The 14,648-nt window shown below is 44.8% G+C and overlaps 1 protein-coding gene across 2 annotated transcripts in view; it reads left to right on the forward strand.

Annotated features, from left to right (window-relative positions):
* efhc2 (EF-hand domain (C-terminal) containing 2) overlaps positions 1-12,247 on the forward strand; it is a 44,812-nt gene extending 32,565 nt beyond the window's left edge. Inside the window, exons 4-16 of one of the 2 annotated variants that reach the window (XM_077001364.1) lie at positions 3,174-3,397; positions 3,485-3,736; positions 4,283-4,390; positions 4,520-4,658; positions 5,487-5,652; positions 5,864-6,006; positions 6,170-6,366; positions 6,623-6,756; positions 7,684-7,878; positions 8,672-8,764; positions 8,843-8,945; positions 10,636-10,780; positions 11,208-12,247. In XM_077001364.1, the coding sequence (XP_076857479.1) occupies positions 3,174-3,397; positions 3,485-3,736; positions 4,283-4,390; positions 4,520-4,658; positions 5,487-5,652; positions 5,864-6,006; positions 6,170-6,366; positions 6,623-6,756; positions 7,684-7,878; positions 8,672-8,764; positions 8,843-8,945; positions 10,636-10,773 (1,892 nt within the window). In that variant the 3' untranslated portion in view covers positions 10,774-10,780; positions 11,208-12,247. Of the gene's footprint in view, positions 1-3,173; positions 3,398-3,484; positions 3,737-4,282; positions 4,391-4,519; positions 4,659-5,486; positions 5,653-5,863; positions 6,007-6,169; positions 6,367-6,622; positions 6,757-7,683; positions 7,879-8,671; positions 8,765-8,842; positions 8,946-10,635; positions 10,806-11,207 lie in introns of those variants that run through there. The other variant, XM_077001363.1, reaches the window with a different exon arrangement.
* The last annotated feature ends 2,401 nt before the right edge of the window (positions 12,248-14,648 follow it).

The raw sequence follows: 14,648 nt of genomic DNA on the forward strand, positions 1-14,648 counted from the left end.
ACAAATGGAACTCTAACTTAAGAAAACTTGCATGTAATGAGATGGCACTTCACAGACAGCTTCCGTGTGAGGGTCTGGGGCAGCTCGCAGTGGTTGCCATACCTCACCTGCTAGGGGGCGCTATAACATGCAAAAATTTGCCCCATGCACTCAGATTGGCCGATCCACATGAAACTTGACAGACATCATCTATGGGCCTCTGGAAACCAGGTCCTAAAGCAGACATGCCATACTTCCAAAATGGCTGACGTAATCGGCCAATCAGTGATCGGCACGCGTTTGACAGGCTTACCATTGGTCGATCTGCACGAAACCTCTTGGGTGTGGACAAGTGCACGCCCCCTATGACATAATCCAGCCGGGTGTCGATTGGCCACTGGGGGGCGCTATTGCAAAAAAAGCAAGTGTATCCCCTACATAATTCCACTTGGGAACATGCAATTGGACTCTTTTGATTCCTTGCAGTAGTGCGAACAACTTTCCCATTACATGTCCTATTAAAAAATGCACAGTTTATTTACAGTTAATAATAGTTTGAAATCATCACTTTTCATACTCCTCCTAGGATTTTCATACTATCATGTCAAGCAAAGTCTTATAATACTCTACAGAGTGTGAAATCAAAAAACAATCCAAAGATTTTGGATTTGAGGACACTTATACCTGCTAAATATTTTTTTAATGGACAGCATCGATACATATAATATTCATATTCTTAAAGCTCTTTCATATTTTACCCAATTCTGACCAAAATGCACAAGCCCATTCAGAATCCCATCCTGAACAAATTTGTCAAGTTTCATCTAAATCGGTTATCGTATGGCTCTACAGTGCAGTATTATATACAATGCATAAGAATGCATGTAAAGTCCCTCTGTCACCTTCTCCTTCTCACACGCACGCAAGCTGAAACTCACACTCTCAGTCTCTCTCACACTCTCACCCACATTCCCCCTCCCATCTCTGTGCCCTAAGTAAACATTGCTCTGGCTACCTAGATCTCTCTGTGTCTATTAACCAGGCACACACACATACAGGCACAAGCAGGCCTTCCTATAGCATTCACAATTGACACTTCCCTAGCCATACCCACCCATATCTCAGTGACTAACACATGCTTATACAAACTGATATTTGGCTTCTTTTTTGTCTCTCTCTCACACAAACACAGACACACACACCTTTATACCTATATGTATGTATAGTTTCCATGTATACTTATGTATGTATGTATTAGTATATGTTGTCATAGTTTGAATACATATACTACCACACACACACACACACACACACACACACACACACACACACACACACACACACACTTCTACCTAAATGTATGTATAGTTTGTATGCATATCTATAGTATATGTATAGTATATGTCAGTCATACCAGTGATGTCAGTCATATCAGACATGCCAGTCCAGTCATGTCAGTTATATCAGTCATGTCAGTGATGCCAGTCATGTTCTGCCAGTCATGTAAGTCATGTCAGTCATATCAGTCATGTCAGTCCAGTCATGTCAGTCAAATCTTCAAATCATTACAGTCATGCCAGTTATGTCAGTCATATCAGTCATGTTAATTTTGTTCGTCATGCCAGTGATGTCATTCCAGTCATGCCAGTCATATCAGTTATGTCAGTAATGCCAGTCATGTCAGTCATGCCAGGCTTTGCAGACTACATTCATACTTTGAATACACAGGCAGTCATGTTAGGCGTGCTACGTGTACAAGGAGTGAATTAACTAAGCATAGTCTCTGGCTCCCTCAATCTCTCTCTGTCAGTAATATACAGGCCCAATCATGTATAGACAAGTGCAGGCCTTCCTATACTGTTCACATAGATGCAGCCATAGCCAGATGTGCTATTTTTGTGTCTCCCTTTCTGACACACACAGATGTCATCACACTCTACATCTGTAGAGCACACACTGGCCAAACCCAAACAGCTTTTTTTTCACTTTTAGGTCTAAAGGACCTTTTGGGCTTCCTTTTGCCTATTGAGGCCAAAATGCCTATTGGTGTGTGAACCCGCCAATCGCCGCTTGCGGCTATATTTTGAAGGTTGACTTTTTTTGTATTAAAAAGACTTTTTATTTTTTGAGATAGGGTTTTTTGTTTTTTTTTTTTTGCCAAAATAATCAATATTAAAACAATAAAAGGCGTGAACTACAGTTGTGTGTAATGAATCTAAAATATATGAAAGTCTAATGTTTATCAGTACATTACAGAAAATAATGAACTTTATCACAATATGCTAATTTTTTAGAAGGACCTGTATGTCATTTTCCTCAGGACATCAAATAATAATAATATTGAGAAGTTATTATGGACGAGAACCAGTGATTGCTTAGTTACCTTGGAAAAGTAATCTGATTACTGATTACTCCTTTAAAAAGTACCTTAGTTACGTTACTGATTACTTGATTTTAAAAGTAACTACATTAGATTACAAGTTACTTTAGTAGTTACATTCAGCAGCGAATACATTCAGCATTTTTCCAGTACTCACTTTATTGGAAGTGCATTTTTAACAGTAACAATGTATGTCCTGAAATTTAAATAATGTATCTCCTGACATTACATTTGTGTTGCTGCGCGGTATTATTTGTAAATGTATTTGTAAACATAGTAATACAAGCAAACTATTGAGTCAGACAGCTATTTGTTGTGAAATGAAATACAATCACAATTTCAAGCATTTTTAAGTAGGCCTACTTTAGCCACAATTCCAGCACTTTTCAAACGTGGAACACAAAGCAACATTAAAATTGGTCAGGTAAATGTTCCTTCTCCTGTTTTTGAGGGGTATTTCTTTACACTACCACATATCGTCACGGACAACACTGCAAAGAATGACGTGAATGCACTCACGCTCTCACAGGGTCGCGTGCGGAGTCGAGCGCTACGCTCAGACGCAAAAGTACAACTGAGCCAAGAAGAAAGCAAAAATATATATTTAACCAACAAAAATAAAAATAGTAATGCAGTTATTTGGATAAGTAACTTTAATTTGATTACTGGAATGGAAATACTAACTCGTTATATATTACTCGTTACTGAAAAAAAGTGGTAAGATTAGAGTAACGCGTCACTGACATCACTGATGAGAACATATAAGTCAACAAGGGGAGTCCACTTGTGGCCGAGCTGTTCTTCTTCTGTGCAGGAACTCTTATCCGCCGTCACCGCATCCCTCTACCAGCTCCTGACGACGACCGGTTTTACAATCTACACCACTTTAACATCAAGCAAGAGATCGTGCTCTACTCCAGGACCTTTGTGATAACAGACTGTGACCCTTTCACATTCAACTTCCTGAGGAATATGGGGGTGCGTGTGAGACAGCCTGCTGTCCCACCAACAGACCCGTACTCTAAACTTCGGCAGGAGGTAAGCGGGCCTGGGTCTGGAAACGGGTCGCTCATTGAGGTGAAATGGCAGTGGTGTTTTCTAAGGCCGTGTGCTTTCCTTGTGCAGCTGGAGGAAAGCATGAAGCCCCTAAGACCTTACGAGAGGCAGGACAGACTGAAGCAGTTCCTGGACCATGACCGCAATGTTCTTCGCTTTTATTGCTTCTGGGATGATACCCAGAGCATGTTTGGAGACCCCAGAGAGCTGGTTCTGCATTACTTCTTGGCCGACGACACCATAGAGATCCGAGAAGTCGTCTACCCAAACTCTGGCCGAGATGCAGTCCCTAAATTTTTGAACAGGGGTAAACTTCCAAAGGTGTGTAGAAAGATGTGATGGTTGTTATTGTACAGTTGACAATGTCATGCTAATTAGAGCCTCGGGAGGCTGGATTGAAAAGGATTGTACTTCCAGCAATTAGTCTGTCTTTTCTGGAGCATCAAGAGTCATCTATTGTTTTTGCCAGCATGAGATGCAAGCGGTTCACCCAAGCAGTAAACCCGTTTCAACGCTTTTTCAGCCCGAGTTCGTTTCTGTCTTGTCTGTGCCTTGCATTCATCTGGACTGACAGGGCGGGAAGACCCTCCGAGTCCCTAAAGCTCTCCTCCTGAGCTGCTGCTCTGTTTAAAGCTATTATGAAACAACCATCATTAGGCTGTGCATTACTTGTTTTGTTTTGTTTGTCTTATGCCGTCTCGCCAAACGATCCGTTGCCTTTTAGAAAATGTCATGTGAAAGGTTTGTGTTAATCCCCCAGTGAGAAACTAATTACATTCCTGGGTACAAATTAGACTTGTCCTTCATTTTATACTGTAATTACCACCCTGTCTTGAAATAGACTGCACTTATTTTCTGTGGAAACAGCACGCTCCTGTTCAAAAGCGGCAGCCCGGAGAAATCACCAATCACACCGTCCTCAACGTGTTTGGACCAACGGGCCAGGGGGGTCGCTACATTTTGGATAGCCTCAAAGTGAGTGAAGAGAACTGTGAAAGAAACAAACGAACAACATTAAAAAAACAAGCGATCTGGCTAGGTTTGTGCTATGGTACATGATGGTTGTGAAGAGTGAACTGTTCTCCGCATGTCTTTATGGTTTAGACCGGGGCCGTGCAGGAAGACGTCTACAAGGACTGCGACCTCACTATAGGAGGGGTCATTAATGTCTGGGGCCGGAAAGTGATGATCTGTGACTGCGACAACTTCACCAAAGAGTACTATCGCTCTAAATACGGCATTGGTGAGTTGTTTACAAGCCTGAATCCCAGACTTATGTTCAGCGAGTAATCAGAATTTGAAGTGCTATTTAGCCCAAAATCTCAAGTTCAGTATTTGTCAACGGACCTGCTGTGAATGTTCAACGAATACAAGTTTGTTGTTTGCACGTTTGACCACATGATGGCAGCATTGAGTTCGGTTATCCCCTTTATCCACCAAAATTTGTGACGTTTAACATCTATCAAGAGTTTATTCTTGTTCACAGACGCTAAACTAGTGATATACTAAGATGAAATGAGATCCTTTATGCCTAAACTTTCAATGCCAGTGGGCAATGCCGTTTTTCATATATCTAACCTTTTTAAAGCCCTAGTCTTTCACATAAATCTCAGAAAGCTGGGTCACACTACCTGGGTCCTTGTCACACAACCTTCGGTATTACCTGCTCTTCGAATGACACATTAAAGGAGCAGAACTGACTTACAGCTCGAACTCAGCCAGGCTCACGACAGCAGATGACCAATGGCCTGCTTCTTTGTTATCTTCAAAAGCTTGGCTGTGAGAGGCGAGGGGGGCGTGCTAGCGGTAACGCTCCACAGGTGCGCTCGCTGGCTGCGTCCTCCCCCTGACCGAGCCGCTGATTGCATTAGTTACAGATGAGTCTACTGGAAGCAGTGTCACATGCACTGCTGATGGACCGCTCACCTGCCTCATTGAGGTGAAGAGGTCAGAGGTTGCGTTTACATGGATCAGTGACACTCCCCCCCCCCCCCCCCCCCCCACCCTTTTTTTTGTGCTCGTGTGCGTGTGTCTGCGTGTCTCCCCCGGCTCTCCCCCCGTGGCGCTGTAGAGGACTTCACCCCCGTGCGGTACAAGGCCCCTCCGCCCGCTACAACAGCCCGACAGGTGCCTCCGTACACGGGCTTTGGGTCAGAGGAGGACTCCCTCTGCTCCTGCCAGGGACTGCAGCCCAACCCCCCACAGAAGGACTTCAGGAAGCTGATGGAGAAGGACAGGTAAGTCTGGTGCAGTGAATTCCCTGTGGAAACTCTGAGGAGACTCTTCAACCTTTAGCTCCAGTGCTGGACACAAGTTTTGTTTTCTTGGATAAATATTAAGCAAAGGCATATTATGCAAATCTCATACCCCAGCACAGTTCAGGCGCTGATGGTAACTGCAGTGTGGAGATATACGGCTGCTAGTGTGTTTGTGGTGTCCGCATGGCAGGCAGGGTCTGGAGAGCAACGTGCTGAGATTTGTGGGTAAAATGCAGACTGATGACCCTGTAAACAAGCAGCGCACCTTCATCATCTCCTTCTACCTGAGCGATGACACAGTGAGCGTGTTTGAGCCCACCCAGAGGAACTCAGGTGTGTCCCGCCTTACCCACCAGGCTTCCATCACGTTTCTGCACCTGCACACTGAAACCTCGCTTGGCACAAATTGACGGTTTTGTTGACAATCTCGATAGAACGTCCTGAAGGTGGTGAGATGCAGTTAGAATGTGACCTGTTTGCTCGTGTTATACTCAAGGGGTGATCGGCGGTAAGTTCTTGGAGAGAAGCCGGGTGAAGAAGCCGGGACAGGAGCTCTTTAAAAGCGAGATGTCTGAGTATTACAAGGCTCAGGACTTGTATGTGGGAGCGACGCTCATTATAAACAACCAACCCTTCCAGTTAGTGGAGTGTGATGAGTATGCTCTCAACTATATGGAACAGCACTCAGAAGAGGTAATCAGTCCTCATACTTTAACCTGTAATCATAATGGCTCTCTCAGTCTTGTCTTCTCCTCTCCTCTCTTCATCTCTTTCTTCTTTCGTCTTCTCTTCTCCTTTTCTTCTCTCCTCCTTTCTTCTTCTCTTCTCCTCTCTTCTCTTCTTTTTGCCTTCTCTTATTTTAACCATCTGCTTCATCCTATCTATCTATCTATCTATCTATCTATCTATCTATCTATCTATCTATCTATCTATCTATCTATCTATCTAGTTCCCCATGGCCAACGTTGGCACTATTCTGAGCAAGTTGAAGTCCATCCCTGAAAATAAGCATAAGGAAATCAAACAGTTCCTCGCACAAAGTGACCCAAGCAACACTGGCTTCATTCCTTATGAGTCCTTCAGGTGAGGAACCAACCACGAACATCTAGTTAAACGAATAGAAGCGGTCCAGCATTCATGTAGGGCTTCTATTCGCTTAGCAAGAGTCTCACATCCATCTTATCTAGTCCTTTACATTTACATTTATGGCATTTAGCAGACGCTCTTATCCAGAGCGACTTTCAAAAGTGCTACGTAGTTGCTTGGAATCTCTAATTAGCTTCATCATGGAGTCCTTCTCCAATTAGCTTCATAAGCTTTCTTCATAATTGGTTCTATTACACAAACAGTGCAGTTACAGAGTGTCAGCCACTTTTAGTTGTGTTTGAAGTCTCAACAGTAAACTTGAATGGTGCACTGCAAATTGCAGTAACTGGTTGGAGTGCAGTACGTTTTCATCTGTGTACCATAATGCAAGAATGTCATCTGTTAGGAATCTGGAGATGACGCATGATGGCACTTTCATATAATCCTGGATGTAGGTGAGAGTTTAGCAACATAAACTGAGGTTATGTATGGCTGACATTTCAACTTCTATGGCTGTAAAGGATAAGATTGTTGTCAATTATGTTGTCATATATGCTGTGTTTCTAGCTGGCTGGCTAATGCGTTTTGCTTTATGTTTTGTGTGTCATATGTGGTTAGCTGGCTAAAACCTATTTGGCAAAAGCTTAGCTGCAGCAGTTGCTAGGTTGTTGACATGATATGACCTCGAACACAATGTCCAAAGAGCAGTGTCACTGGCCAGTTCCCTATACAGCAATGCAAACACGTTTTCTGTATAGGGAGCATTGAGTGAGTGAAGGAGCGAACCATCATGAACACACCTAGAGACCCGCTGTGTGTTTACACCACCCCCTACTGAACCCAAGAGTGGTAGAGTCTCCCAGGCCTGCCTGTCAGACGCTGCTTAGCATGATTGAGCAGCTGAGTGGCTGTGTGTCTCCGCAGGTCTCTGCTGGCAGACGCGCACGCCGGGCTGTCGGAGCACGAAATTATGACGCTGGGCCGCTCGTACTCCACGCGGGAGCAGCCCGGGCCTGACCTGATGGTGTTGCTGGCCGTGGCCCAGGACCTCCTGCGGAGGAAGCACTTCGAGAGCTTCTCCGACATGCTCCGAGCCTTCACCCATGAAGACCAGGACAGGTTGGAGCTTGGGCACGTGGGGGGCATGATGGGGGTGTGATGGAACGTGGGGGGGGGGGGGGGGGGGTATGGTGGGTCGTGGGGATGGGGATGATCTTTGATCAGGCCACGGCCACTTGTGTGCTTGACTCTGCCTTTATACCTTCATGCTTGAACATGAGAATGTTTGAGGATTTCTCTTCCTGGCCAAACTTTGCATCAATGTGCAATATGGTCACAAAGGCGCAGAAGCTCACGAGGAGTCTCACGTGTTGCGCAAATCCACGTTTTCTTCGCAGAAAGGGACAAACGGTTCTGCGTTTGTTGAAAGGTGCAGGTATTCCGAAAGTCACCCAGGCGCTGAAGTTGAACAGAGCCAGTCGGTCTGAGGCAGACCAGCCATCAGTCTGCAACCCCCATGACTCTGGACCGAAGAGCTGCGATTCGTTCCACTGGTTCAAATGAAGCATTGGAACCAGATGATCCCTTCCAGACTCGTGGCGTGTAGCAGAAACGGGAAATAGATGATGGAGAACATCAGCGGGTCAGCGTGTGTGCCATGTTTACGCCGCTTTGTGGGAAACGCTGTTATTTTCATATTTTTCGACTTTTCTGACAAGCTCCTAATTTGATACTGTGATGCAGCACTTGTTTCTGACATGATGCAGGATGAATGGCTGCAGGCCGACACATGACCCGCTCAACGAACATCTTTATGTCTGTGGTTTGCTGTGTAGTTAGAAAGCTTGTGGTGGTATAAACTAAATGTTTAGTTTTACCTTCTTTCTTTCTTTTTTACAACCTTCTCTCATAGAACTGGACACCTTCCCAGTGAGGACGCAAGGGTCATCTGCAAAGCATTCCGCCTGCCCCTGGCCGATGACCTTCTGAGAACACTTCTGCAGAAGTGAGATTTAATGATCAAGCTGAATATTTATATGAACCCATTATCCCGAAGTCTGACACTGTTTGTGATGCTGCGCAGGTTCGAGAATGGGACTGGGAGGGTAGACTACCACGCCCTTGTGTCTGGCATGAACTGGAGAGAGAACCCCTCTCCACCCCTTCCACCCGATGATGCCTTGAAGGTGAGCTAACACGTTTGTCACCCTATGATACACAACACACACACACACAACAGGCCGTTTTGATTTGCTGCGTGCGCCGCCTCTTTAGAAGCTCTGTCTCCTGGCATTAGCAGACGTGGCGTTGTTTGGCGGAGGGGGCTCACCCCCACCGTAGAGGCTCTGAGCACCTCCAGACCACACTGTGTTCAAATCAGCTTTGACGACAAAAACACAAAAACCACAACCCCCCCCCAGACAAAAAATCCACTTGGGATCTACTCGCAGGTCGTTTTTTTTCAGCACTTTAATTTGGCGTGCCACGCCGCGTAACGGCCTAACCACAACCATCTGCTCCGGCGCGGAGCAAGGGGCACCGGGGGAGTCTAGGACCCGTTTTCACCAGCAGATGGGGCTTTTGATCATGGTGCTTGTGTTGCTTAATCAGACGTGCGAGGCGTGCATTCAGAGTTCCACTCGCGTGATGTGGAGTGCGCAGGCCGGTGTCGTGACCCATTCGGTTCTATGGGGTGAGATTACCGTCTTTAATATGAGAGCGCAAAGATGAGGGTAAAACGAGCACAGCATGCATTTGAAAGAAAGAAAAGATTTGAAAAAATGTTAAAATGTAAATAGAAGTTTGTTGTCCTGATTAAAGTTCAATACGTGTATTGAAAAATACTTTTCTGCGCTTTGTATGGGAGACATATTCCACCTGTCTAAAATTGTCCCCCCCTTACAGAGGCTGGTCTCTTACCACTTACATGAATCAAAGTTTGTTTTAATGATCAATGAATACGTTTCCCTCACACCAATGGTAGAGCTAGACTTTTTTTCAAGGGGTGGTCAAAGGATGAGCAAGGCTTTATCAGAGGGGTCCATATACACATGATGAACGAAAGGAAACACATATTTTCTCTTAAAAATACCATTTCCAGTGGGGTGGAAAGGGCTCCACCCCCCCCCCCCCCCCTTTGGCTCCGCCACTGACCAATGGTGGACCCCCAAAGCAAACCCTAAGGTGAATATGGCAGAGGAACAGGTCTAGACAAGCTATTCCACCTCTCTAAACATGCATCCCCCCAGTGAATAAATGTTCCCCCCTACAGAACCTCGTGTTTTTATATACTTAATAAATCCAAAACAAGAACATGTTTTTACCTTTATGAGAATAATCTCAGAGCAATATTACTCAGTTGGCTAACGTTTAACAATATTAAAATCCACACGTGTCTCCTAAAATGTTTATTGTCAGTAAAACGCGCAAATCATGCCGTTAGCTTTTTGGTTGATAGTCAAAATTATAATAAGGGAATACCACGGTCTCTGGAATACCCGCATAAATCTTTGTCAAAGTCGATTTCGCAATACGGCATCTTGTTGTATTTCGGCTTCCGTAGTTTCAGTAATCTGTTGCGCGTTGGATTTTTTGTGAGCGCGCGCGCGAGCACAAGAAACATGAGTTGGAGGGGGAGCGGAGTCGGTCACAACACCGGGCCTCGCCATCGCTCTCTCTCTCTCTCTCTCTCTCTCTCTCTATGTGCTGCATGCTGTTCGCTCTCTCTCTTGCTAGCTTTCTCACTGCGATTGTCGCCGTGTTACAGTCTTTACGTTTCTTTCGCTGCTTTTGGTGGGGTGGGGTGTAGCTTTCCTCATTTGTGCTCGCTGCATCCTGTGCAAAGCTGTTTCAACTTCTTCATGCTGTTGTTTGCAGTTTGTCGTAGACTGGAACGGAGAATCCGTGAGCCCTGCGGTTAACAGCATCAACTACTCCGTGTTACTGGAGGATGTCTTTGGCAGTGCTGGCACGGAGACCTTCTCTCTTCCACTGGCACTGTTAGGAACTCAATAAACCAAAGGTGCTATATGACACTGTGTTCCAAATTATTGTGCAAAAAGTGTTTAGGCATGATAAGGTAAGAAGTGTTTTGTTTGTCAGTTAAACTCGTTGATGGTGATGTGTGTCAGGGCTCTTTATATCACTGAAAGCAATTGCAGACACCTGTGCTAATTAGTTTGGCAGGCGTGTCCAATTAAAGGTAAGACTACTTAAGAAGGCTGTCCCACATTATTATGCAGCCTACATTTTCAGCCAAAATGGGAAAGAAAAAGGATGTGTCTGCTACTGAGAAGCAAGAAATTGTGGAGTGTTTAGGTCAAGGCATGACTACAATCAACCCTGCCAAGACACTTCATCGTGATCATCGCACAATCAAGAAGTATGTCGCTGATTCGGAGCACACGTGTGTGTGTTGATAAGGGAAAATTGTGGACTCTTTCCAACAGGCAATTACGTCAGGTTAAAAGAGCAGCTGCAAAAATGCCTCATCATAGCAGCAGACAAGTTTCTGAAGCTGCTGGTGCCTCTAATGTTCCCTGAACAACAAGATGCAGGTCCTCCAACATCCCCCGAACAACAACATGCAGGATCCTTCAGAGGTTTGCAGCTGTGCGTAAGCCGTCCTGTCCACCTTCTCTATCCACTGCACACAAGTAGAAACAGCTCTAGTCGGCCAAACAATACACGGAGACTGACTTCAAAACTGCTTTGTTCACCGATGAGTGCCGTGCAACGCTCGATGGTCCAGATGGATGGATGGAGTGGAGGATGGCCGGTTGATAGACACCCCAAACAAACAAGGCTACGGTGCCAACAAGGTGGAGGTGGAGTAATGTTTTGGGCTCCATAATGTATGTGGAGTTTCTCAAACCACTTCCTGCCATGGTTCAAGAAGAAGAACCGTTTGCAGCAAGATCATTTTCATGCATGATGATGCACCATCTCAGGCTGTAATGAACACATTTGTACCTCTGGCTGCTATGGGCATAAAAGGGGACAAACTTATGGTGTGACCCCCATGCTCTTCTGACCTCAACCCCATTGAGAACCTCTGGAGCATCATCAGAAGGAGTGTCTATGATGGCAGGAGGTGGTTCACATCTAAGCAACAGTTCTGGGAGGGTATTCTGTCCTCATGCACAACAATAGTAGCAGATACCATCCAAAACCTGATAAATTCAATGGACGAGAGCGTTCAGAAGCTCCTTTCAAACAAGGGCTCCTTTATGCAAATGTAACATCACCTAGAATAAAGTTTTGACTTGAAAACTTGTTTGATTTCAGTTTGTAATAACCTGATAATGCTTATGATTTTACAAATTTTTTTGTTCTTTATAAAAATGAAACCGTTGAAAACTCTGCTGTGCATAATAATTTGGAACATGCATTTTGAGTGTTTTTTAATTTTTTTTTATTTTTTATATATACCGATATTGGCAGTTCAAAAACCTTTCAATTGTACTCTAATGGGTGATGACTGGAAAATTAGAATGACTGCAATTCATATAGGTAATTTAGGATATTACTTGCATAATAATTTGAAACACAGCGTATATGTTTAAAAATCACAAATAAATCCATACCTGTGCTGCATGTCCTGTTATACTGTATATGTTCCTTTCAATTTACTCACATACCAATCAAAACCAGGCTGGAATGAGCGTTATTAGCCCAGCCCAATGGGCCCGAGTGTCGAACAAGGCCCGAAAAGCAAAACCTGTTTCATATACAGGCCGTTAAAGCAAAACCTGTTTCATATTCAGCCTGAGAGAGTTGCACGTTCACCCTGCGCATGAAGAAAAGCACTCGTATAATACGCCGGCATGTCATAGCCCCAGGGGGGGCATCCTCTCCGCACGGCTGAGCACTACACAGAGTGTGCAGGAGTGCGAGAGCTCACCAACACAACAGGGTCTCCGAATCAGTCTGCGCTACAGGCCCTTTGATCAGGGCAGCCAGCAGGATATCTGTCCTCCATATCCTGTGAGCGCTTTCTACAGAACCCCAGCTCTGGCCACCTCGGTCAATTGTCATGCAGTGTGTAAAAAAGGCAGCACTGTGTAATCAGAGCCCCGGTAATCAAGGCCTGATCCTTGCGAGTGGACTGGCCCGCCACACATTTGGCCCTTTATGGGAGAGTTCGGACGAGGTAAACAAGGATCAGATGAGCGTGACGTTAACTCATTACCCTTCCAGCACGCATCACTAGTGTCTACAGCCCAAATACCCGCCTGGTGCTGAGAAGGTATGTTCACTTCCTAACAGGTGTTCCATAGCTTGTTTGACGTAATACACATTGACCAAACGTCCTCACATTTTGAATTACCATTGTGTGCGAAAGGTGTGCTGAATAAATAAACCCGCCTTGCCTTGCCTATATATTTCTTCACAAACATTTAAGCTCCGAGTTGCCACATGTTCATTCCATTACTTGAGAGGAATCTAAATACTTTTGTTTGTGTGATCTGCACCATTTCACTTTAGGTGAAGTAATTGGTGTGACCACACTGCAGTGGGCTTTAATTGTCTCCAGAGCCTTTCAAGCGTTCACATAGGAAAAGATAACAAATGTGTGTGAACTCGTATGCCAATCACATGGACAGTCCTTAGGTGCACAGGTGATATGTGAACATGCTTACAAGCTTAAAAAATAACATATGCGCAAGCTGTAAAACTGTACGACTGTTTGCACAATAAAAAAACAGCTATTTTCCATATGAGAACTTTACATATTCTTCCTGATAAAAGATGTGTCTTTTGTTTTGGCATTGTTGATATATCTGATTTTACCTTTTAGTGGATGTTATTCAGGAAGTAACATGCCTATTTAACAACTGTCTTGAACATTTTTCAGAACATTTTTGCCTTTAACATTTTCATCTTCTAAGGCTTTATAGCCAGTACATTCATTCATGGAATATAGTATATGTTGCAGAAACAGACCAAACACCAAAGGTCTCAGCTCTTCTCACTTACTGGGAGTGTAATACAAATGTTTGTTTTATTGAAGAGATCGTTAATGAATCATGTTCCTGACCAAAGGCTCACGTGGTCCTGGAAAAGTCATTGAGATGAACCCTGAGGGGTTTTTTCTCCCCCTTCCCCATCTTGAGGAGCAGAGCAATGCCACTGAAGCTGGCTGGTGTGCTGGTTCCAGAGAGCAACACTGATGCACTGGCCTCTTTCTAAGCATGTTGTTGGTTTTTGTTTTTCCCGCCATCCCAAGGTCTCAGACACACATCAGGAGACAGTTACTGTCTCACACCTGCCGCGGTCAGGCCACCCCTCGTGCTCAGCTGGTATAATAGAGTCGCTTCTACCGGTTCGTCACAGGGCCTGGACGCACCCCACTTCTTCGCATATGAACCAGATCCCTCCAAAGAGTCGTGCGAGCCCTTCTCAGACAGACGTTCCCTGGCGCTCCCTCCCTGTACAGACCTGCTACAGCAATCAAGCGGTTGTCTTTGGCTGCGTGCAGCCTGGACATTATTTTAGGTGGTAAAATGAAGAAAGTTATTCTACACTGGCTGTAAATTAGAGCTGTGGGAGCATTTTCACGCAGGCCAGGGATCCCAGAGGTTAGTGGAAGGTGCTGGGACTGGTTTTCTGCATTCACTGTTCACACATAAATCAGCCAAAATGATGAAACCTTTCCTTTTTTTCTTTTCTCTTTTTTTTTGGTAGCTTGAAAGTGACACTTGAAAATGATCCTCTCAAATGAAGATTGAATGTGTCTTGAGCCTCTCGGTCTTAGTTTGCCCCATGGTTGCGTAGTCTGGCTGACCAGACCCTCGAGGGATACACTTCAGTTGTGGCAGAGGAGAACATGAAAGCTGCCTTCAGCTGATAGGACAGAAGGCTTCAGATGGGCGTGACTCTCTCATCAA

This window comes from Brachyhypopomus gauderio, chromosome 4 (assembly GCF_052324685.1).
Source record: "Brachyhypopomus gauderio isolate BG-103 chromosome 4, BGAUD_0.2, whole genome shotgun sequence".
NCBI classification, from domain to species: Eukaryota; Metazoa; Chordata; class Actinopteri; order Gymnotiformes; family Hypopomidae; genus Brachyhypopomus; species Brachyhypopomus gauderio.